The following is a 25,948-nucleotide window of genomic DNA, read 5'->3' on the forward strand; positions in this document are numbered from 1 at the left end:
TTACGACAAAACTAGTTCATTCCACCTCATTTTTAAAGTCAAGATTTCAAGGTAATGTTTAGAATAGTCTCTTCTCTTAATAAATAATCAAATTTTTTTTACTATCTCATGTAATAACATATGCATCAACATTTCATCATATCACTTTCAATTTTTTTTCTCATGTCTATTTAAAGCATAACATTTTTTTTATCATATAGTTAATATATATTGGATGCATAAAAAGAAGACAAAAATTGTCCGAGTTTCTTTAGTATTTTGTTATCAGAAATAATTTCAACACCTTTTTTTCTATTTTGATATCTCACCTGTATCGTGTGTGACATTCTTAATAGTTTTTCTATTATTTATTAATCCCAATACTCTCTTTAAACTTTAATGTATCTGACATCTTTTTATTTCCAAATACTATTTTTCTCATCTCTTGCTAACATAAAATGTTTACACTCTATCTTACTCCAATTTAAGAGAAAACTCTTTCCAAAGTTTATCTGTAAAGTTCAAGTTAATAGTTAACTGTTTCCCTAAATTTCTGAAATAAAATTAAATCATCTGCAACAAATATGTATTAAGGCATAACAATTTGTATATTCATGCAAATCTTTGTCTCTACTTGGATACTTATCCAACAACTTCAATGAATTGTAAAAGTTTCTCGCATAAAATGAATTTACTTCTGTACAATTCTTGTGTTTTCTACTCAACCCATGTTTAATAATCTTTTATTCATAATAATTTCATAGTTTGACTCATATGTTTGATACATCTACAATTAGTACAATTTTAAATATTGTTTTTGTTCTTAAATATAGGAAACAAATAATTCTTACCAACTCATTACACATATAAACTTCATTCCTAAACTTTATTATTATCTATTAAAATATGTTGATAATCTCACCTCATATTACAACTAAAGAGAAAAATATTTTTTATTAAAATAAAACAATTTTGAAATTACATTATAACACATCATAATGTATGTTTTTTCAAGCGACAATTCTCTCATTCCCAACCTATTCGTCCTAACATATTCGAAAACATATGAGGATCCTAAAATTTATATACTAATAGAGTTTATTGTATGGAATGAAGTATGTACCGTTCGGGTCTCAACCGTTGACCAAAGTAAACATGGGACCCCCGAAGGAGGGGCCCACAAGGAAGGTTCAGTTGGTTAGGAAAGAGCCTCGTTAGGCTCACGTGTAAGAGGATCAAGGAGGTGTCAGATTGGGGGAAGGGCAAGGAGTCCTCAGCCCTCGGCACTCGAAGAGAAAGGCGAGTCAGAAATGTGACTTGAGGGCCACATCCCAGCTATCAATATAGAGAAAGCCCAGACCACAAAGACCATGCATAAAGGTGTAGGGAAGCGGCAGTACGCCCCACCACTAGAGGACCACTGGAACCGACGACTCGGTAGAGTCTCGTTCCAGGGGCGATCGGAATGCATGAGACGTGAAGGGGCAGTGTTCGCTCAATATGGATGATCCCTCTGATATTAGGCGTATGAGTTGACGCCTGAGTGATCATCCCGCGCCAGTTGCACTTCGAAAGGGCAACCTCACTCACTGGAGTCAACCTTAGCATAGGTTACGATGACGTGAGGGCTTGCCTGCGGTGATGCTTGAGTCAGAGCAGCCACGTGACAGAAACGCTTAAGTCAAAGGTATATAAGCCTTTCTGAAAGGCTTAGAGAGGTACGTTTTAACACGTTTCACACTTTACACAGAGGGAATACGAGAACGAGAGAGAATTCAGTTACAATTCAGTTATGCGCTTCCTTGAGCACGGTGTTTGTGGTGTTCTGTTACGGAGGTGCAACAGTGTTTTCTGCCATTACTGACTTGAGCGTCGGAGTGCAAACGGCCGCGAGGGTGTCCATTTGTCTCTCTGTTTCAGGTATTCACGGCGGCGAAGGAGCTTTCGAGACGTGGATCGTTGAGACGCACAAGGACTTCTTTGCTCAGCCAGCCGGAACAAAGTAACATACTACAATCAAAATATCAGGTATTATTGACTTTTAAAACTATATGTGAGTGTCTAGACTAGCTTCTACTCTAGCTCGCACATGCTCCAAGCCAAGTTAAGTGAGAGCAATGTAGGTAGACTAATGTTTTGTTTGTTCAACTATGTAAATTAAAATTAATGGTTCAACAAATATGGTCATCGTGCAAAATAAAATATGATCATACTCCCACAATAAACAGGGAGAAAGAAATGATGGTTCAACTAGTTTAGTCCAATTTTAAAAAAACATTATTGGTTTGTTTCTTTTTTTATATTTTGAATGTATTCAAACATAGGTGCTTATTGTCAACCATTCAATATGTACTACCAAAATCTTATGCATCATAAAGACCTATTTCAATCAAATTATGTTTTGATAAGCAATGATAACACAAGATCATGTTTTCAGTTGTTGAACTGTGTAAATTAAAATTAATGGTTCAACCAATATGATCATTGTACAAAATAAAATATGATCTTACTCCACAATAAATAGAGAAAAAAATGATGGTTCAACTAGTTCGTTTTACTATTAGGTTACAACAAAAAGTTGGTGGTTTTTTAGGATAATATTTATATAACCTTGGATAGATCCAGTGTTATCAATATCGGATAACGGATCATATCGGAGACCCCAAATTTCCTTTATAGAGTTATAACGGAACCCATATCGGGTTATGGTGGTCGAAAGAAATATAATATATATATATATATATATATATAAATAACTTCAAAAAATACAAAAATAATGAAAGAGACAATCATAACTAAAGATTATATTATGTCTAAAGATTCAAATAACAATAATATGAAATCAAAACATCACAAATTTAAAGTTCAAAACATAAAACAACAACAAAACCAAAAGAAATTGTCTTATGTTTCTAACTATCAGACTCTTCTTCAATCCCCACATAATTGTCTTCAATATTATCTAATGGGGCATATCCCTCCTCCTCTTCCCCTTTAGAGAAACTCTTGTCAAAGTTAAGTAATTTTTCAAACTCTGAATCAGAGCTATCATGCAATTCATTCTCAACCCCAATTTGAATCTTCTCTTTGCCCTTTCTTGTTGGGGATAAAGTTGCAGCTGAACCTTTCTTAGAAGCATGGGAAGAGCCAATGAAAATACCATCACCACTAGATGGTAACTTTCTTTTGTTGGTTGCTTGTCTTCGTGTGTAAATTATTGGTTCTCCAACCCCTGAAGCTTCATAAACAGTTGCCCAATTAAGAGTGGGATCATCATCAAAGACCAACTCATTACCCCCGTCTTCAGTATCATCATCTACTTGTCCGACTAACCACTCATTGCACTCATCAATGTCATTGAGTAGAATAGGGTCTATTTCATCCCTAATATTATATCTTTGAGCAAGTTGTTGGTTATACTTTACGTAAACCAAATCATGCAACCTTTTGTGCTCCAATCTGTTCCTTTTTTTTGGAATGAATCTGCAAATATAATGTGAATTAATTTCTTTCTACATCCTACAAGATAATAATGAAATGAGTCTTGTATTACTTACTTGCTCAAATACACTCCATTTCCGCTCACATCCTGATGAGCTACATGTCAAACTTAAAATCTTGATGGCTAACTTCTGTAAATTGGGAGCTGCGTGCCCATAATTCTTCCACCATTGAGCTATAAAAGTAAAAAAGGTAACTTAGAATGTATGATATAATTTATATGTTAACGCACGCATTTTAGAAAGCATTTAACTGTCTCACCTGGGGCTGTGGTCTTCCTTGATTCTTTGGCAAAATCATCACCAAACAGTCCACTTCCACTCTTATAAAGAGGCAACTCGGTTAAAATTTTTTGTTGCACATCTTTACTTGGCACCAACCTCTTGATGCAAGCATACAATCCATTTGTAACTTCCAAATCATATTCCATTTCTGGATTAGAATAATAAAACTCTGGATTCAAAAAGTGACCCGCTGCATGCTAGGGGCGATGAAGCTGGCATGTCCATCTATTATCAATGATTGTAAATACATCTTTGTACTTACTTTCATCGTTATTGAATGACTTCATTATTGTTTCTTTTGCTTTCTCCATTGCTTCATATATATATAACCCATAGCTGCTTTTCTCTCTCCATCAACTAAACGAAGTACATGAACCAGAGGAGCCATGACTTTGAGAGTAAATACAACATGATTCCAAAATGAAGGCATAAGAACAATTTTGGTAGCTTCTTTCCCCTTAGCTTCCTTATACAACTTGTTTTTGCTCCAATCATCTGAAGTAAACATTTTTCTCAAATTTCCCTTCTCTTGATACAACCTTTGTAGTGTTAAATAATAGGTAGCAAACCTTGTAACTGCATGTCTTACCAATTCCCTCTTATTTGTAAATTGTCTCAATAAACTCAAGGTACTAGAATGGTTATAGATGAAGCCAACAAGATTAACTCCTCTCTGAATCGTCTTCTTTATCAAAGGAATCTTTCCGATGTCTTCAAGCATCAAATCTATACAATGGGCAGCACAAGGAGTCCAATAAAGATTAGGTCTTTTTGCTTCCAGTAATCTACCAGCAGAGACATAATTACTACCATTATCTGTGATAACTTGAACGAAATTTTCTTCTCCAATCTCTTCCACAAGGGCATCAAGCATCTCAAAGAGCTTTTCTCATGTCTTCACAAATTTAGAACCATCAATCGACTTGACAAACATTGTCCCTGCAGGAGAGCTCACCAAAAAGTTAATCAAACACCGTTGCTTTCGATCATTCCATGCATCTGACATGATAGAACAACCATGCCTACTCCATTGCAATTTATGATCTTTCAACAACTTTTCGGTGTACTCAACTTCCTTGTTGAGGAGTGGAACTCTAATCTCATGATAGCTAGGAGCTGGCAAATTAGGTCCTTAAGCACCTACAACATCAATCATATCTTGAAAGCTCTTCAATCTTACAAGATTGAATGACAAGCCCGCTTGATACCAAAATCGAGCAATATATTGATGAACGGATGCATTTAAGTTCTTGTCACATGCTGCTTTAATATTAGTCTGCCTGAGCTGTTCTCTCTTTCTCTTCTCTATTGCAGCATTTGGATTTCTAATAAAGGCATCCATTGGTCTTTTTTTTCCACCACTATTTCTCCCCCTATCATTACTGGCGGTGGAAATTTCAACTTCATCTTCACTTTCAATATTATCACATGTCGTCGCACCATATACGTGATTAACGGAACAAGCGGTTGTTTTTTCTTTCAATAAATTCCAAAGCTCTTCTCTTACATTTTTAGGAGTCTTGGTGCAAGCAGCAACATTGCCTTTCTTCGCCATCAAATGTTCTTTGGCCCTAGTAACTTCCCCTTTCATAATTTTCCCACAGTAGTTACAAACAGTTGTATTTAAATTTGTGTCATCCAATGGATGACAATGTTTCCAGCCTGGATCACTTCTCTGGGATGTTCTTGAAGTGTTCTGTTCATTGGCCATTATGCTGGAAAATAGGAATATTTTTCTAAAATAATTATATGGAAAGTGAAAAAGAAAAAGAAAAACAAAATAACAAGTGAAAAAAAAATCACTTGAACAACGGCAGTCGGCGGCAAGCAACGACGGGGCGGCGACGGTAGGCAGCAGCGGTCAGTGGTGGCAGAGAGAAATAAGAATGTGTAGTGGCTGTGGTTTAGGGTTAGGGTAATATGTGTTTTAATTGGGCCCAAAATAGGCCCAAAAGCCACACGTCAGTTTTTAAAATTTTAAGGTTGAAATAGTGGGCCAAAAGCCATACTAATAAGGTGTTTAAATTAGGATTACCTTTAGAACCACGCGTCAGTTTTAAAATCTTAGTATTTTTAATTTAAATTTTAAAGTTTTTATTATTTTAAATCTGAAATACCTTTTTGTCTTAGAAATTAGGGTTAGGGCTTTTGTACCCTTCTTCTTCATCAACTCCTTCAAGCTCTGCTGCCAACAATTTTTACCGATATTTTGGATATCTCCGATATCCGTTACCGCTCCGCCATAATAGCGGTCGCCATGAGCCGCCATGCGAAATCCGATTCGCCATCGCCTTGTTGTGGCGGTGATCTAGAATTCCGCCACCGAAATCCGCCATGGCGACACCATGGCCGATAAGTGATAACACTGGATAGATCAAATGGATAAGATTGTCTACAACAACATTAATGATTTTTTCCATTGATCAAGTGGATGCTCAACATTTTGAAGCAACAGGAGGAGCGGGAGGGGTGGCGGTGGTGGGAGCAAGAGTGGGCGGGGGGAGTGGGAGCGGGAAGGAGTGAGGGCAGGGAAGGAAGAAGTTAGTTATGATAGGTGTCAAACAACAGATGATTTTGATTTTTTTAAAATTAAGTAAAATGATTGTACAAAAATAATTGTACAATAATTAATTATCATTCTTATTGTAAGAGTGTCTTTGTTATATCAAATAAATAATGTGTTTTATAGAAAAAGAAATGTACACCTTTTTGAAATCACTAGTGCAAAAAAGACTTTTTATGACGATTTTACAAGACATTTTATGAAAGTTCTTGTGGCGACATAAAATCAGGAGTTATAAAAAGTGTGAACTTTCTATATTGGTTGAAAAACTGACATAGTAAGTTGACTTACTATGACTGTTGTCTATGAACTGTTATAAAATGTACAAAATACTTGTTATAATATGTTCAGACAAAACTTTCTATGACTGATATTTTTATAACTGTCATAGAAAATACGACTTACTATGATGATCATCTGGATATAAATTTTAGACAAACTCATTCATTGATCGATTTTCCCACATTCATTAATAAAAATCACTTACATATCAATGTTATCTAGATAATTGCATATAATTTACAGACAAACTCATTCATTGATCACATTTTCCCCATTCATTAATAATAATAACTTGCATATCAATGTTATCCAGACAATTGCATATAATTTACATACAAGTTCATTCATTAATCAAATTTTCTTATTCATTAATAACAATCACCTGCATATCAATGTTATCCAAATAACTGCGTACAATTTACAGACAAACTCATTCATTGATCACATTTTCTCCATTCATTGATAACAATAACCTGCATATCAATATTATCCAGACAATTGCATACAATTTACATACAAGCTCATTCATTAATCAAATTTTCTTATTCATTAATAACAATCACCTGCATATCAATGTCTCCAAGCAATTGCATACAATCTCCACAAAAACTTAATCATTGATCAATTTTACTCTATTCATTGATAACAATCACCTACATATCAATGTTATCCAGACAACTGTGTACAATTTACAGATAAACTAACAAAATTTACATCTTATCAAAAACCCAGTGCATTCTAATGTCTTTTATATCTTTATAATTGATTGAAGATGGATTGTTGAATAACAACAAAAAAATTGACTTAATCAATAAAAAGTGAAATTCACAACTAAATAATTAAGGTATTTGAGTAAATATTGTATTACCTCTTTCCATGAGTCAGTAATGTTTGCATATATGATTGTGTGCATGTGCTTCGTTACATAATATCCATACTCATAGCTACCCGATTGATGTGAACATTGCAAATTAAAATACAAATATAAGATATTTTATATCATAATTAAATAGTGGTGGACAAATAAGTTACATTATTTGTGTGGAAGGAGAACTCCAGCTTTGTAGTGTGGAAGGAGAACTTCAGTTTCATAGTGTGGAAGGAGAAGTTGTGCACGAAAGCCGTAGGGTTCAGCATCGGGAGAAGCTTTAGAGTGTGGAAGGAGGAACTGTGTGTGGAAAGCTGTAGGGTTTAGTGCTGGAGAATTTGTGCATGCGAAACCTGTTATGTTTAGTGCCAGAGAAGTTATGCGCGCAGAAGCGGTAGGGTTCACCGCATGAGAAGCTGCACGCACAAAAGCAGTAGGGTTCACCGCTAGAAAAGTTGTGCGCGCAAAAGCAGTAGGTTTCATCGTCGGAGAAGCTGCGCGTAAAGCTGTAGGGTTCAACGTCGAGAAGCTTTAGAGTGTACAAGGACTGCTCGCGAAAGTTAAGTTCAAAAAAATTTATTGTTTGAAGAGAAAGTGAATTAGGTTAAAAATACTAATTGTTTGAGTTGAAATAAAAAATGACATAGTAAAAATTTATTATGACAGTTCTATTCTGAACAAACATAGTAAATACTTACTATGTCATTTTTAATTTTAACCGTCATAATAAAATTAAATAGTGGTGGACAAATAACTTACATTATTTGTGTGGAAGGAGAAGTTGTGCACGAAAGTCGTAGGGTTCAGCATTGGAAGAAGCTTTAGAGTGTGGAAGGAGAAACTGCGTGTGGAAAGCAGTAGGGTTCAGTGCTGGAGAATTTGTGCATGCGAAACCTGTTATGTTTAGTGGCAGAGAAGCTACGTGCGTAGAAGCGGTAGGGTTCACTACATGAGAAACTGCATGCACAAAAGCAGTAGGGTTTGTTGGGTCTATTAGTGTCTAAGTTCAAGAGGGGAGGGGTGAATTGAGCTTATAAAATTTTCGCAAGAACACACAATTTACAGTATATCAGAGACAAAAAGAACAGATTGTTTTTACATGAAACAAATTGATTCTTCAGAGCATTCTAGCACAATTTGAATTTGTTCAATATGAAATTGTGATCAACAGAGGATTATAGCAGAGACAGATCAGCTGAAAAATATGAGGATGAAGGATACAGCTATGCTTAGAAATCAAACAAATTTACTCAACACAAGGTTTTAATGAGAATGATTCTTCCTCAGATTTTAATGATTAGTCTGTTTGTTCACAGATCACTTAAGCCATCAAATGCAACTGCCTTGTTTGTGATTAGAAAGCTTTAACAAATCAGGAAGAACAGTTCTTATTTAAACCCAGAATTAACAGATTCAATTTCAAAAGAACAGATTTAGTTCTTGACAGAATTAAGCAAAACCAGAAATGAGTGCAGGGATGAGAAGACAATGCACACAAGTTTTTATACTGGTTCACTCATACATAGCTACATCCAGTCTCACCTTACCCCAAGGTGGAATTCACTAAAAACAGTACCAATTACTTACAAACACAGCAGTTCTTGAACACTACAAGAACAACACACACAATGCTGAAAAACCCTATTTCAGCACACCTTGCACTCCAAGAAACCCTATCAAGGAGTGACTAACACTTACACCTTTACAAAACAGAATAAAGGAAAGATTACACCTGAAAAGAAGATGCAAGAACTCAAAACCAGTAGTTCACTTTGCTGCAGAACTGCACCAGCACCTTCACCAAGATCAAAGGTTTCCTAGAACAAGCACATTTGAAAATCTCTTTGGAAAACCTTTCAAAAATCTTTCAATCCTTCTTCTCACATGGAAAATGTTTGATCTCTGTCAAAACTGTAATTGCTCAGCACACTCTCATGTGAGAGAGACTTTTCTTTATATAGAAAATAGTTTCTAACTTCTTTTTCAAAAAACAGTTGAAAAGCAGTTATGAAAACAACAGATTCATTTTTGAACTTAACAGATTTATTTTGTGAAAAACCGCCAACTCAGCTAACTGAAATAACTGTCTGAGTTGTACCTTTGGTGCCCTAACTAACTTGTAAAAAAACTTTCAACTGACAAAAGGGCAAACCGATTCTTTCACAGTGAAACAGATTAAATGAAGGCAAATAGGCCAACTTAGCTTTAACTGAAATAACGAACTAAGCTTTGCCTGTGGTGCCCTAACAGAATTTTAGCAAAGCCTTTTAACAGAGAAGAAATAAACAGATTCTTTCTCCATAAAACAGATTTATTTGTGTACTGTTTTAAAACTTTTAAAAACACTTTAAAAAGCTTTTCAAAAACCATTTAACCACATCATGTGCTTGATCTAGACTTGGTTAGGTATCTAGGATAGGTCACATAGCAAAAGGCAATCATACACAATTACAAGCCTAATTACAAATGAATCTAAAAACCTATTACAATCTTCAAAGCACTCAAGCTATTTTCTTCATCAAACACCCATCAAGCCTTGGTAGGGAAGAAGCTTCCTCCAGCTTCAACAGGGTTTACCGCTAGAAAAGTTGCGCGCGCGAAAACGGTAGGTTTCATCGTCAGAGAATATGCGTGTAAAGCTGTTGGGTTCAGCGCCGAGAAGCTTTAAAGTGTAGAAGGACTGCGCGCGAAAGTTAAGTTCAGAAAAATTTATTGTTTGAAGAGAAAGTGAATTAGGTTAAAAATACTTATTATCTCAGTTGAAATAAAAAAATGACATAGTAAAAATTTATTATGACAGTTCTACTCTGAACAAACATAGTAAATACTTACTATGTCATTTTTAATTTTAACCGTCATAATAAAATTAAATAGTGGTGGACAAATAAGTTACATTATTTGTGTGGAAGGAAAACTTCATCTTTGTAGTGTGGAAGGAGAACTTCAGTTTCATAGTGTGGAAGGAGAAGTTGTGCATGAAAGTCGTAGGGTTCAACATCGGGAGAAGCTTTAGAGTGCGGAAGGAGAAACTGCGTGTGGAAAGTTGTAGGTTTCAGTGCTGGAGAAGTTGTGTATGTGAAACATGTAAGGTTCAGCGCCAGAGAAGTTACGCGTGTAGAAGCGGTAGGGTTCACCGCATGAGAAGCTGCACGCACAAAAGCAGTAGGGTTCACCGCTAGAAAAGCTGCGCGCACGAAAGCGGTAGGTTTCATCGTCGGAGAAGCTTCGCGTAAAGCTGTAAGGTTCAGCGTCGAGAAGCTTTAGGGTATAGAAGGACTGTGCGCGAAAGTTAAGTTAAAAAAAATTTATTGTTTGAAGAGAAAGTGAATTAGGTTAAAAATACTTATTGTCTCAGTTGAAATAAAAAATGACATAGTAAAAATTTATTATGACAGTTCTACTCTGAACAAACATAGTAAATACTTACTATGTCATTTTTAATTTTAGCCGTCATAATAAAATTAAATAGTGGTGGACAAATAACTTACATTATTTGTGTGGAAGGAGAACTTCAGTTTCATAGTGTGGAAGGAGAAGTTGTGCACGAAAGCTGTAGGGTTCAGCATCGGGAGAAGCTTTAGAGTGTGGAAGGAGGAATTGTGTGTGGAAAGCTGTAGGGTTCAGTGCTGGAGAATTTTTGCATGCGAAACCTGTTATGTTTAATGCCAGAGAAGTTACGCGCGCAGAAGCGGTAGGGTTCACCGCATGAGAAGCTGCACGCACAAAAGCAGTAGGGTTCACCGCTAGAAAAGCTGCGCGCGCGAGAGCGGTAGGTTTCATCGTCGGAGAAGCTGCGCGTAAAGCTGTAAGGTTCAGCGCCGAGAAGCTTTAGGGTATAGAAGGACTGTGCGCGAAAGTTAAGTTCAAAAAAATTTATTGTTTGAAGAGAAAGTGAATTAGGTTAAAAATACTTATTGTCTCAATTGAAATAAAAAATGACATAGTAAAATTTATTATGATAGTTCTACTCTGAACAAACATAGTAAATACTTACTATGTCATTTTTAATTTTAACATTCATAATAAAGTTCATGATTATTACAAAAATGCTACTGCATCATTTTTTATGACAGGTAAACTACACCACCATAGTAAGCTGTCGTTGATTCTTATTTTTGTAGTAGTGAGTCTTTTGAGGTTTGGTAACATTTTTACATTGCTTGATTACTATTCGTTAAAGGAAGAAAAATATTTTGTACTTTTTATAATCAATTTAATATTAGATTCAGGTAAAGGAAATTATCTAAGTTTCAAAAAAAATAAAAATTAGTTGGTTATCTTCATTTCGTGGATGTTATACAAAGTTTAAGTATTTTACATACTTTTTGATAATGTTATTTTATAATATATTTAAAAATTAGAAAAGTTATATGTACATTTACGAAACATTTTATTTTGTACAATGATTCTTTATTCTATTTTGTACGATAACCTTTTATTTTGTATGATGACCTCATGTTTTAAAAATTGGGGGTGCGTGGCGGCAGGAGGGGACGGGAAGGAGAGGAAGAAGAGGATGTTTGAGAAGAAGAAGTCATCCTGGTTGAACAAGGTGTTTTGATGTCTCCAAATCCAAGAGGAATGCTTGAAGACTGTGCTGTTAGTTTTCTGTGTGTCTAATAGTCTTTGAATTGTTAATCCACTCTTTAAATGATCAAAGGTTAATTGAATCTTAATCCTTTTGAAAAAGATATGTTTTCTAAAGAGTGAGAAATTTCAACCTGTTGAAATGTTGATTCAACCGATTATTTGACACTTAGTGGCTTTTAAAATGAGTTTGAAAAGCTTGACTTTGCTTTGACTTTGGTGTCAAACTAATTCAACTGGTTGTTTTTCTGGAAACCTTAACAAAATTTTGTTAAGTTGTTCTAAGCTGTTTTAAATTATTCCAACTGCTTTTGGTTTTTGATTTAATTGTTTTAACCACTTGATTGAAATATAAAAAGGTTGTTTTACGCTCCAATGTATTGATTAAGAAAGAGAGATCAATCAAAAAAGTTTTCAAGATTTCAAAGAGCTTTTGGATACTCTCAAGTGTGGTATTGTCTTGTAATTATGGACTTTAATCTTTGATTTACCTAGGTGTATTCTATTCCCTTATTCTCTGAACATTTTATTTTTGTGTGATTTGGTGTGGTGCAGTTTCTAGAGTTATTAGGAAAACTGTGTGTTTTGCCAAAGAGTGGTGTGTGTTCTTGAGGGGTTCAAGATCATCACTCTTAGTGTGTTGTTTGTAATCTAGGTTTGATTACATAGTGAATTCTCAGTGGTTAGCTGAGGACTGGATGCAGCTCTTGGTTAAGAGTGAACCAGTATAATCATCTTGTGTGAATCTCTCTATCCTTACATTCATTAAACTGTTTTATATTTGATTTTCAATTATGCTAGTATAAACAACCGGTTGTTTCACAAAAACAAATGGTTATTTTCTGGAATCAAACTAAAAACAATTTTCTCAATTCTTAAGAGATGTGAGACTATTAGACAATATTTAAACAAGACCCAAGTCGAGGTCTAAGAAAACAAGGGCCACTTTTTCAACTCTATAGGCATTGTCAATGTTCTCAACTCAACTCAATCTTCACATTCAAGATATTGTCCGATTTAGGGTTCAGTGTTTCATCATGATTTGGTCTTTATAAGGTGTCTTGGAGGGTTAAGGGAGGAAGGTGTCTCAGAGGGTTAAGGGAGGAAAGTATCTCTAAATTTTCCTTAACCTTAACTCTTAAGCAATGTGAGAATGTTGAACGTGTCAGAACAAGTCTCGCATCAAGGTTTAAGGGAAACAAAGGTTTGTCTTTTGAACCACTTTTCCATCCCATAGACGAAACCAATGTTTTGACCTCAAGTATGTTGAGATAACATCGTTAGGGTTAATCAATGCATCTGAGGTATTGTCTACTTTGAAACTTAGACTCATCACAATTTTATCCTTAAAAGACGTATGAGAGGGGTAAGGGAGGAAGGTGTATTTAAATTCTCCTTGATCTTAACTCTTAAACGATGTTAGATTATTTGGCATACCGAAACAAGCCCCAAGTCAAGATCTTCAAAGAAAAGGCGCCTTTAAGAGTCTTATGACGAACATTTCAGCTTGAAAAAAAATGTTTTTAGAATTCTTGAAAGAAGCACTCATCATAATTTTGTTTTTAAAGGGCATCTCAAAGGTTAAGGGAGGAAGGTATATTTAAATTTCTTTCATCTTAACTCTTAAACGATATTGGATTATTGGTCATACCAGAACAAACCCCAAGTCAAGGTCTTAAAAGAAAAGACATCTTTGAGAGTCTTGTGACGAACATTTCAGCTTGAAAATTTATTTCTGAAATCCTTGAAAGAAAGAACATTTTGAGCTCTATTCTGAGACATCCAAATGATCTCGGACCCATGTTTCAATTGTTAGAAGTACATGAATTTATTGTTAGTTAAAGTTATTTGGAGTTGGTGACAAAGTATTTGAAAAACTTTTAAAAAGGACCAAGTCCGACAATTAGTGTAAAGTTGAGCATCTTACTTTCAGAAAGGGATAAAAGGAATAACACATTAAGTTTCTTGAAGAAGAACTTGTATACGAAGGTAAAATTTTTATTAATTGGTAATGACTTCATAAAGACTTTATCTAAGTTATTGCACGTCTCTGCCGAAATAAACTCGATCTTATTGTCAAAACACACATTAAAAGAGGAGACCGACTCTTCAATCGATTTCCTCGAGATATACTCGAAGGGGTAGGATGCAACTTCCCTAACCACCCAAAAATACTCAGGGTCAACAATCAAAGGAAATTTATCTTTCCTTTCTTGGACAAGCTTGAGTTTGTTATTTCTAACACTTATTGAGAGAACCTTATATTTGCCCTTAGGGGCAGTGATGACCTTAATAACCACCAATGCGGCAGAAGCCACCGCAACAACAACGTTGAGGGGTGGAGAAGAAAGTTCTTCCACTAAATCCCCGTCCACAGAAAACGAGTCACTACGACTCAAAAAAGGTTATTCTCTGATGGTAACAATCTCCTCGAGTCGATTATTCTCATTGTAGGGATAAAAAAAAAAAGGAAGAGAAAGTCATTAGAACGTCACTTTTAAGAGAAGAAGGTGAAAGGTGAGAAACAACCGAGAAAAAATAACACAAAATGCTTACACGAAAATTCTAATAGATGAACAAGGAAATGTCCACTATCAAAACAACATAACGTCTTGAAAAAAAGTAAAAATCTATCATTAATGTTGCAATCTTCTCATTAACGCTTCTCATTAACGCGTATTGGAAATCACATTTTTTTTTAGACAAGTCATGATGAACTAAATTTTGTTGTCTCTTTTTTATATTCAAATATTTTGTTTTCCTTTTCTATTTTTAACTAACTTTTACTCAATACATTTTTAATTATGTCTTGAAGTCTTTATAAAAGTCTTTAAGATCTTTAAATTACCTCTCTCATTTTCCAAATTTTTAGCATGATCACATCCATGTCAATTTTTAAACATTCTCCTTTTTTTTTTACTTCAACTTTTTCATTCCATAACAAAAATCATTTAACATATTTTTATCTTCTTATACATCACGTTCCAAATGAAATTAGCATTGTCAACGTAATTACACAATTGGGAAAAAAAGAGTATAATGTAGTTGCATGTTTTATAAGTCATATTTTACATGTTTAATAATATTAATATCTTTCAATGTATATTTTAAAAGTCATTTAAAATAATTTTAATTCATTGATAGTGTAAAGAAATAGATATTGAGAATGCATGAAAATTAATTTTAAAAATAGAAATTAACAACTTAAACCGAAACGAAGTGCTACAGCAATACATTTGGGCTCTCCATGTAACCGATTTGTATTTTTCTTTCAAGGCTGTTTCTACCTGCACCTCTTCAGTTTCTTGTGACACTCCATACTTATGAAAATACCAAAAATACCTTTTACTATATTGATGGTTTTTTTTATTATTTCAGAATGAATGATTTGAAAAATTCTATATTCTATATTCTATAATCTAAAATAGGTTTCTTTTAAAAAATACATTCTAAAAATCTAAAAAGTATTTCTAATATATTTTTAAATCAAAAAATATTTTCTAGGTTCTGTAATCTAAAATGTATTATTTTAAAGAAAAAATTATTTAAATTGTAAAATCCAGATGATAAATAAAAAATATATTTTCAAATTGTAAAATTCAAATATATTTTTAAACCCTAAACCTTAAATTACTCATTTCACTTAATACATAATTATTTTACCCAACCCATGATAATTCGTTCATCAAATTATATAATTCACCTAATAGATGAAATTTCAGCAAAGGAAATCTTAATCCGAGATAATGAAAAAAATTTAATTAATAAAATTCACTAAAGGAAATAGTTCTAATAAAAAAACAAGTTATATAATATGAAATCATTCATGCTTTATACACTTATCTTCTTTAACATTTTTTTAATCTGAATTCTAATTTAATTAAGATGGGTTGAATATTAATTATGTTATTGTTCATTTTATGATGTGGGGTGAATTAAAAGATATTATCATATTGGTAAGTAATGATCAAAGTATACACAAATTGCTTTAATTTTCATTTTGAAAACCTAGATGAACACAAAAAGGCATTTTCTACAAAATTCATTAAAAATTAATAAATACATAAATATTAAAACATCACCAATTAGAGCCAAGCACACAGAAAACTACAATGATCTTGGCTCCTGATGTTGAAGCTATCAAATACATAAATTAGGAGCCACCAAATACCTGCAAAGAACATAATGGAAACCCTTTGAATTAAAAACTAACGACTTCATATATTAAGTTAGACATATTTTCAAGAGAGAACAATAAAAAGCACAAAATGAAACACCAATAAAACAATTATGATTTAGCTCCTACAGTTTTTTTTTTAAATTTTCATTCCTGTAAATTTGAAATAACTATTTCTAGTCATATAAAATTTATATAACATTTGAAATAACTACTCTAGTCTCATAAAATGAGTAAACTTAAGTTTTAGTCTTTATAAAATATTTTTCCTTAATTTTCATTTCTCCAAAAATTGAAATTACTATTTTTGATCTGTACCATTCATCTTTAAATAAATACTATTAAGGATTTTAGATTATTTTCAGAAATATTATATGTTGATATTATATCATTTATACTAGTGAAGACACTTAGTATATTCCACTCAACTTGTTTTCAACTCATGAGCAGACAACAGAAGATTTTACAGGGACCAAAATATACTAACAACACATTTGATCGAAAAACTATTATCTGTAACCAATAATGAAATTGTTACTTACAGCATCCAATACATCGTCAGAGAGCTCAGGTTTACGTTTTTTGGCATCAGCAGCGATCGGCTTTGTTTGATGGAAATGGCGAATCACTTTTTCTACTCCTGAGTCTGGTTGAATCTTCTGCTTCTGTTCAAGTAAAATGCAATTATGTCAGTATGAACTGATTCTTCAATATACACATTTATCGAAATTTGGAAAAAAATACAAATGAAAAGAAATAGCTGAAAGTGTCTTTGAACCATCTTTCTAATTGCCATATTTGTGAAGCAAATTATTTAAGGCAGTGTTAAAAATCAAATCAAAAGAAAAGCATATAACTGTCAACAAATACACGAAACATGATAGTTCAAGAATCTTTGCGGCTTCAAGTAAAAAGTATCTACATCAATAATCCAAAAAAAAAAAACTCTTCCCTCAGAGAACACAATCGTAGATAATCAGCATGTAAGTCTAGTTTTAAGGAGCTAAGATAATTCAGATAGAAACAAGTTATACAATCAAGCACATGCAATGGAACACAAAATAAAAGGGGATCAGAAATTCATGGCAGCTATAGTATCAAATGTCACCAAGAAGTAGAAATTTTCCTAGTTTTAGTCTAACCAATAAGGAGTAAAAATCAAATTATTAAAAGTCAGTAATTGAGTTCCTTGAAACGTAGAAGTATACTACTTATATTGCAAGTCACAAACTGATACAGCCTGTATCATAGGTAGTTGCAAAAAGAATGACAAACAGCAGGAAATAAAGGAAAGAAAGGACTCCAAGCAAGAGAAACTCTCTGCTCCAATTTCCAATTATGATCCTCCAAAAATATGCCTCCACATCAGTACATGATTCCTTATAACAGAAATATACACATCACATTCTACTAATTAACTAGCAGCCCAAATTCCCCCATCTACCCCTTCCATCTTTTACAAAATCAAAAGCACAAATTAGTTAGACTTGGGCTGGGTCTTCACTGATAAGTTTGAAATGGCTTATCCCATTTTGAGGCACTGTTCGTATCACTAACAACATTTAAAAATTGCAGTAGATTCCAAAGCCACCCTCGTATTGTATCATGATTTAATTTACTGTTCTCAAAAGCAGATTTATTTAACTTATCCGCAACTGTCATTGTTAGATTAGGTCCAAATATAGGGCAGAATTCAAATCCTCAAAGTAGTCTGCATCTGGGAGTAGTCCGAAACAGTAGCCAAAAATAATTATCAGCAGCATTCCACTGTTGTAATCGAACGGAGATACATTACATACACCTTACTGCCATTTAGGAGGCAATTTTCATGAATAACATTTACAAATTATATAAAAAGAAAGGACTTCCCTTTCCATAACTCATGAGTTATTTATTTTAGAGACAGACCAGGTTAGATGAACAGAAAACAGTAAAAATGCTATCTCATGGTCTACCAGAATTGCCCCTCACAACAGCTATATGAAAGCCAAAAAACGAGACACAGTACAAGACTCAAGAAGCAGGGATGACTGAGCTTTTACGAGGTTTATGGTTAAAAACTCTAATTATTCTGTTCTGGTAGTTATTTTACAATTCCTCCAAGGTTAAAACTGTAGCAAGAAATTTTAATTCAAAGACAAGCCAAAGGTATAACAAACAAGATGTTCAAACTAGCAAACCACATTTAAATATGAAAGCTAAAATAAGACACAGTACAAGACTCAAGAAGCAGGGATGACTGAGCTTTAACGAGGTTTATGGTTAAAAACTCTAATTCTTCTGTTTTAAACAATAACAGACCAGAAAATTAACTACCGTTTAGTTATTTGCTTAAAGAAAATGCTTTCTCTCACTATGTCTACTTATCTGTTATCACCCAATACCAGAAAAAGTATGTCACAAAGTCAGGTACCAACCAAGAAAAATGAAGAAAATGTCAATCAATAGATTTACCGTCCATTTCTTGTCTAAAATTAAATGCTTGAAGTACATACCTCCAACATTTAAACTAAAGGTAATGATGGCATGGTACACCAAATTTACTTTTTAAGTCTTTAAAATGTGTAGACATAATGGCATACCTTCTTTAGCCGCTCTTCTATAGCATTCAAAGCATGTGACTGATCAACTCTGGACAGATAGAAATCCCTCTCTCTCTTGGCAGCAGAAAGTTCTACAGCCAGCTTTTGCTCCCGAGTAGCTTTCTTAAAGGCTGTAAGTTATACATTGTTTTAGCACAATCTGCTTAAGCTCCACCAATAAAAAAAGACACTGATCATAAAGTGCTCACCTAGTTCTTCAGTCAGATCATCCCACTTGAACTTACTTAAGTACTTAATATTCCAAAGGTCATAGTAGAATGATGACCTCTTCCTCCCCCCTTGGAGACAAACAGTACAAATCAGAAACTAGAAAACCAAATTCATACAAAAAAATAACCTGCTGCAATAAGCATACAGCACTATGAAACATCATATTTCTATTGCACTAAACTTAAAGAATAAACCTATTCTAGAGTTTATATGACAACATTACGATTCATGTATATACAATCCTGCTACTACAAATAAACACAATATCTTTTTCTCAAAAAAAATTCATACAGATGTATAATTGTCAAAGCATGAGAATTTAAGACATACTAATATTCTATAATCATTAAGAGTACAACATTACAATTTTCATTTAAGAATGAAGAACAAAGAGCAGCAGGTGTCTGACAGTGATACAAGATTCAAACACATACCTATTTGTTCACCATTTAACATATCGGCAACCCTCTTAGCCACCCTTTTATTACCGAATTCAACCCATCTACACAGCAGAGAAAAACCCAATGATCATATTCAAATCTCACCAACAAAATAATCAGTAACCATTGCAACAACTTTAATCAGATACCAATCCTATTCTAAAATAAAACATAAATAAATACCCTTCTGAATATGCCTGGTCTCGGGATCCACGGGACCGCTTAGAATGCACTTGGGTAGCAGAACCTGAAAAATTAAAATAATAAAAAAAATCTCAACCACAACAAAATTCAAAATAAATAAATAAATAGTATACACCTTTAAGAATTTTATTAGAATGCCCATATAAGGTGATTTCCAATTACTAAATTCTTATAGCTTGAGACATATGGAGTTACTATGCTTTTCTGACATTCAAACTATTAAGATGTTACCACTCTTTATTATTTTGAAAATTTTGTTTCTTGATCACTTTTTACCACCATATTTTTAAATTTGCACGCATGTGTAACAAAACGCTGATGTATATCTTATATAACTTGATGGAAAAATGCACGAAACTTAGCTGTTAAGATTCACAAACTGATGATGGTTGAACGGTAAAAAGTGCAATTAAGCTAAAAGACAAAGTATTAACTTCATAATAAATGTTCAAATCTAACTGAAAATAACAAAAATTCCTATAAAACAATCCAGCGAAACATCATCATTGGTTTAATTTCATGTTCTTTCAAACACTAAAATCAAGTTTGCTCCAAATAAAAAGAGTAATCCCAACAAAATTAGAGAGAGAGAGAGACCTTGAGGAGCGAGAAAAATTCGTTGGATATCACCGAACTGAGAGAGAAGGTGGCGAAGCTTTACGTGGTCCATGTGAGGAGGGATTCGACTCAAGTAGCACACACCGCGCTTCTTCGCGTCATTGGACGACACTTTCTTCTTCTTCTTTGTCTTCTTCGTTTTCGCGTTTTCACCGTTGGATGTGGTTTCTGCTGCGTCAATCTCAGCGTCTTCTTTCTCTTCCTCCCAAGGATTCATCGTTTTTCTAGTGTCTGCAGTAACAACTTCTTCCTCTTCTGGTTCCAGTTAACAAAACACCAATTTTGATTCTACTTTTATAGATAGGGCTTTCTAAGGTAACGGCTTTGCTCTTTTTGGGCCGACAAATTCTTCCTGGACCCATAGTTTCATGCCAATTTCTTCCTGCATCCTATCAATTATAACCTACACCCTATATTTTTCAAAATTACCTTTATTTTGGATTTAAAAATCCGGAATAATAAATATAATTCAAAAATAAAAAAAATCAGAAATACAAAATTAAAAATCGATTTCAGATATAAATTTCTGAAATTCAAAAATATATTCCAGATATCAAACAAATCTGGAATACAAAATTAAAAAAGCATTTCAAATATAAATTTCTGAAATTCAAAAATATATTCCAAGAACGTGTGCAGAAACAAAACTTACCAGATATTTATTTTAAAAAATAAATAAAAAATATTAATTTTTAAAATTATTTTTATCGATAATTTGTAATTGTTTATATATTTATTTGAATTATTAAATTTGATCATTTCAGTCATTAAACATGTCTAAATTTCCAATTTTATTTTTGCTATGATGTTTTTTTTTTTGTTAAAATTTAGTAGTAAATTATATAAAGTTATTTCATTTATTTAAAACTAAAAAGTATTTTTTTCCTAAAAATTGATCTAATAAAAATCAAACGCGAATAACTTGTCTATATTTAACCACAATCTTAATAATCCATATCCGATTAATTAGATAAGTTAAATATTAAATATAAATTTAAAATGTTAAATTTAGATTATGTAGATTAGTCAGATTCGACTGACTCAACCCAACCATTGTTCAAACTTATAAATCAATAGTACTTATAATTCCATAATTTTAATTTTAAAGATTATTATATTATTATAGTTGGTTATGTTATTTTTTTTAATACAAAAAGAAACCTTTCCAAAAATATTTAACTAAAAAAATACATGATGACGCAATATTTTAAAAATTCGACATGAAATCAAGATAATATAAAAATGTATGTAAAGAAAGAAGACATATAAATCAGCTTTTATAGTACCTTTGGACATTAAGAATGAAGATAAAGAGATCATAGGTAAAGAAATAACACATATTATTCTTGAGATAAAAGATAAAGAAATATTTTACCTGTTGTGATATTATTCTTAAAATAAAAGATAAAAATATATTTTATCTATTGTGATATTATTATTAAGATAAAAGATAAAGAGATATTTTATCTGTTGTGATATCATTCTTAAGATAAAAGATAAAGAGATATTTTATCTGTTGTGATATTATTCTTAAGATAAAAGATAAAGAGATATTTTACCTGTTGTGATATTACCCTTAAGATAAAATATGAAGAGATATTTTATCTGTTGTGATATTATTCTTAAGATAAAAGATAAAGAAATATTTTATCTATTGTGATATTATTCTTAAGATAAAACATAAAGAGATAAAAGATATTTTATCTGTTGTGATAGTATTCTTAAGATAAAAGATAAAGAGATATTTTATCTGTTGTGATATTATTCTGAAGATGAAAGATATCATTGTTATTGTTTAAATATGTTATCATATTATTATGAAAACAACATATATATGTAAATTTGTTATCATGTTATTCTAAAGGTAACATAAATGATTAATTATTATCTTTAAGTCTGTTGTGATATTAGTCTGAAGATGAAAGATATAATTGTTATTGTTTAAATTTGTTATCATGTTATTATGAGAATAACAGATATATGTAAATTTGTTATCATGTTATTATGAAGATAACATAAATGATTATTATCTTTTAAGTCTGTTGTGATATTAGCCTGAAGATGAAAGATATAATTATTATTGTTTAAATATGTCATCATATTATTATGGAAATAACGGATATATGTAAATCTGTTATCATATTATTCTGAAGATGACGTGAATGATTAATTATCATTTAAATCTATTGTGATATTGTTATCATCATCATTGCCATGATTTCTCACACGAGAGAAATTATTCTTGTTATTGGATATAGAGCGTAGTAGTGTAAGAGTACATATCTAGGAAAGTTCTAGCGAGGAAAGACTTGGTATTTAAGTGAGTTTGTTGGTGACCCACCTCTCTTTCCTGGGAACTTACCTGGTGTACTAGTTCACGGTCTACAATCATTGTTCTAGTAAACATTATTATTCATAACGCATTTATGCATACATTCATACAATATAGGTACGCGAGATGGCACATGGTAAGACGCCTTTTTCTTAGTAAGATTAATTGGCCATAACTAAGATTGTTAGGATTAAGTCAGGTAAGACAACCTTTTCTCAGTAAGATTATGAGTTCAGGCGCTCTGAAGTTTAATTGACCATAATTAAGATTGTTTGGCTTAAGTCAGCTAAGACGACCTTTTCTCAGTAAGATTTTGAGTTTAGGCGCTCTAAGGTTTAATTGGCCACAACTAAGATTGTTTGGCTTAAGTCAGGTAAGACGACCTTTTCTCGGTAAGATTCTGAGTTCAGACGCTCTGAAATTTAATCGGCCATAACTAAGATTATTTGGCTTAACTCAGGTAAGACGACCTTTTCTCAGTAAGATTCCGAGTTCAGGCCCTCTGAAGTTTAATCGGCCATAACAAAGATTGTTTAGTTTAAGGCACGGATAAGACGACCTATCTCGGTAAGATTCTGAGTAGGCGCCCTATGTATCTAGTGACAGGTAAGACGACCTTTCTTAGTAAGATGATCCGAGTAGGCGCCCTATGTGTAAGTTGGTTATCTATTGTCAGGTAAGACGACCTTTCTCAATAAGATGATCCGAGTAGGTGCCCTGTGTAAGTTGATTTTCTATTGTCAGGTAAGACGACATGTCTTAGTAAGATGATCCAAGTAAGCGCCCTGCATGTAAGTTGATTGTTTGTTGTCAAGTAAGACGGCATGTCTCGGTAAAATGATTTGAGTAGGCGCCCTGCGTGTAAATTGGTTATTTGTTGTCAAGTAAGACGACTTTTCTTGATAAGATTATTCGAGTAGATGCTCTGTGTGTAAGTTGATTTTATGTTGTCAGGTAAGACGACCTGTCTCAGTAAGATGATCCGAGTAGGCGCCCTGCGTATAAATTTATTATCTGTTGTCAAGTAAGATGACCTGTCTCAGTAAGATGATCCGAGTAGGCACCCAACATGTAAGTTGATTTTATGTTGTCAAGTAAGACGATCTATCTCGGTAAGATGATCCGAGTAGGCGCCTTGCATGTAAGTTGGTTTTCTGCTGTCAGGTAAGATGACCTGTCTTGCTAAGATGATCCGAGTAGGCGCCCTGCGTGTAAGTAGATTTTATGTTGTCAGGTAAGACAACTTATCTCGATAAGATGATTCGAGTAGGCGCCCTGCGTGTAAATTGATTATTTGTTGTTAGGTAAAACGACTTGTCTCGGTAAGATGATCCAAGTAGGCGCCCTACGTGTAAGTTGATTTTTTGTTGTCAGGTAAGACGACCTATCTTAGAAAGATGATCTGGGTAGAAGCCCTGCGTGTAAATTGATTTTCTGTTGTCAGGTAAGACGACCTGTCTCGGTAAGATGATCCGAGTAGGCACCCTGCATGTAAGTTGATTTTCTGTTGTCACGTAAGACGACTTGTCTCGGTAAGATGATTCGAGTAGGCGCCCTGCGTGTAAATTGATTATTTGTTGTCTGGTAAGACGATCTTTCTCGGTAAGATGATCCGAGTAGGCGCCCTGCGTGTAAGTTGATTTTCTGTTGTCAGGTAAGACGACCTTTCTTGGTAAGATGATCCGAGTAGGCGCCCTGTGAGTAAATTGATTTTCTGTTGTCAGGTAAGACTATTTGTCTCGGTAAGACTATCCGAGTAGGCGCCCTGTGTGTAAATTGATTATTTGTTGTCAGGTAAGATGACCTGTCTCGGTAACATTATTCGAGTAGGCCCCCCTCTGTGTAAATTTATTATCTATTGTCAAATAAGACGATCTGACTCGGTAAGATTATCTGAGTGGGCGCCTGTGTGTAAATTAATTATCTATTGTCAGGTTAGACAACTTGTCTCGGTAAGATGATCCGAGTAGGTGCCCTGTGTGTAAATTGATTTTATGTTGTCAAGTAAGACAACCTGTCTCGATAAGATGATCCAAGTAAGCGCCTTGTGTATAAATTGATTATCTATTGTCAAGTAAGACGACTTGTGTCGGTAAAATGATCCAAGTAGGTGCCCTGCATGTAAGTTGATTTTACGTTGTCAGGTACGACGACTTGTCTTGGTAAGATGATCTGAGTAGGCGCCATGCGTGTAAATTGATTATCTTTTTTTAGGTAAGACGACCTGTTTCGGTAAGATGATCCGAGTAGTCGCCCTACGTGTAAGTTGATTTTCTGTTATCAGGTAAGACGACTTGTCTCGGTAAGATGATCTGAGTAGGCGCACTGCATGTAAATTGATTATTTATTGTCAAGTAAGAGGACCTTTCTTGGTAAGATGATATGAGTAGGACCTAACTCGGCATAAGAACGAGTTATAGACGCTTTGCAAGCAGATGTCATGGTTAAGTTGTTTCGGTGCATGGTAAGGTGGGCTATCTCGGTGAGTGAATGATCAGATGATTAACCGAGTAGGTGCTCTATGAAACAAAGCTTGGTAAGATCAAGATATATGGCCCCAAGCCAAGTTTGCGAGATACACTTATGCAAGTCGAGAGTGAGCATATGCTTGTTGTAGTTGTGGGTGTATAGTTCATTAAAAGGTTAGTTCTTTGTTAGTTGGGGACTCCACGATTTTTCATGCTTAGATTTTGCCTAAGTTGCATTCTTGTTATCTTTATTACTTTATGCTTAAGAGGTGGAGATGGTGCACAAGATTTTCTTCTGTTGTTAGCACCGTGACTAAAGGTGCCTGTAGGCAGAACATTTTTTTTGTTACATGTTTTCAATTGAGATTATATTCTCGTAAGACTCTTCGCCTAGTCAAGCCCGGCTCGAGTCTGAAGGTCTTGTGTACTAGACAGGAATTCCCGGGACCTCAATCCAGGTATTTAGGGGAGGTCAGCTCGGCTATTGGGTCAGGGTGCAGGTCATGAGTTTGACCCAATTTTATTGGTAAGCCCGATGGGGAATAATTAAATAAGTTTTGTCATATATTAACCTATAGATAAGTATATGCATATATGTGGTTGTTAGTTAAATAAATATACGCATACGTTTGTTAACTGAATATGTTGCATGTTGGTTACATGATAGTTAATAGTTGTTGAGAATAAAAGAGGAGCGCCCAAAGATAAGGGTGTACATGTAAAACAAAATGTTAGCTTGTGGTTAGCACCTGAAGATACTTGGTGCCCGTGGCAGTTGTTTTTTCTGTTAAGATAAAAGATTAAATATTTTCAGTTACGCTTTCCGTTGAGA

General features: G+C 33.7%; 3 protein-coding genes across 3 annotated transcripts; all 3 read right to left on the bottom strand.

The window, feature by feature from the left end:
* Positions 1-2,891: 2,891 nt before the first annotated feature.
* LOC137838249 (uncharacterized) lies at positions 2,892-3,910 on the bottom strand. Its single transcript, XM_068647501.1, has 3 exons — positions 3,742-3,910; positions 3,537-3,655; positions 2,892-3,398 (listed from the first exon to the last, which is right to left on the bottom strand). The coding sequence occupies exons 1-3, from the start codon at positions 3,908-3,910 to the stop codon at positions 2,892-2,894; spliced, it is 795 nt and encodes a 264-aa protein (XP_068503602.1).
* A 140-nt stretch (positions 3,911-4,050) lies between these two features.
* On the bottom strand, positions 4,051-4,638 carry LOC137838250 (uncharacterized). Its single transcript, XM_068647502.1, has one exon. The coding sequence runs from the start codon at positions 4,636-4,638 to the stop codon at positions 4,051-4,053; it is 588 nt and encodes a 195-aa protein (XP_068503603.1).
* Positions 4,639-15,995: 11,357 nt separating this feature from the next.
* On the bottom strand, positions 15,996-20,593 carry LOC137837169 (pre-rRNA-processing protein ESF2). Its single transcript, XM_068646056.1, has 7 exons — positions 20,296-20,593; positions 19,678-19,741; positions 19,489-19,556; positions 19,033-19,122; positions 18,824-18,954; positions 16,784-16,906; positions 15,996-16,235 (listed from the first exon to the last, which is right to left on the bottom strand). The coding sequence occupies exons 1-7, from the start codon at positions 20,531-20,533 to the stop codon at positions 16,218-16,220; spliced, it is 732 nt and encodes a 243-aa protein (XP_068502157.1). The 5' UTR covers positions 20,534-20,593; the 3' UTR covers positions 15,996-16,217.
* Between the last annotated feature and the right edge of the window lie 5,355 nt (positions 20,594-25,948).

The sequence above is a fragment of the Phaseolus vulgaris genome, chromosome 4, assembly GCF_000499845.2.
Source record: "Phaseolus vulgaris cultivar G19833 chromosome 4, P. vulgaris v2.0, whole genome shotgun sequence".
Taxonomy (NCBI): Eukaryota; Viridiplantae; Streptophyta; class Magnoliopsida; order Fabales; family Fabaceae; genus Phaseolus; species Phaseolus vulgaris.

Bases quoted from the DNA above. Each gene is read 5' to 3' on its own strand.
- LOC137838249 (XM_068647501.1), bottom strand. From the start codon at position 3,910: ATGGAATATGATTTGGAAGTTACAAATGGATTGTATGCTTGCATCAAG. The intron at 3,656-3,741 runs GTGAGACAGTTA...TTACTTTTATAG, and splicing joins AAGGAAGACCACAGCCCCAG to CTCAATGGTGGAAGAATTAT. The intron at 3,399-3,536 runs GTAAGTAATACA...GTTTACGTAAAG, and splicing joins AATGGAGTGTATTTGAGCAA to TATAACCAACAACTTGCTCA.
- LOC137838250 (XM_068647502.1), bottom strand. From the start codon at position 4,638: ATGCTTGATGCCCTTGTGGAAGAGATTGGAGAAGAAAATTTCGTTCAA.
- LOC137837169 (XM_068646056.1), bottom strand. From the start codon at position 20,533: ATGAATCCTTGGGAGGAAGAGAAAGAAGACGCTGAGATTGACGCAGCA. The intron at 19,742-20,295 runs GTCTCTCTCTCT...TTAATTTTTCAG, and splicing joins AATTTTTCTCGCTCCTCAAG to GTTCTGCTACCCAAGTGCAT. The intron at 18,955-19,032 runs GTGAGCACTTTA...TATAACTTACAG, and splicing joins TGATCTGACTGAAGAACTAG to CCTTTAAGAAAGCTACTCGG.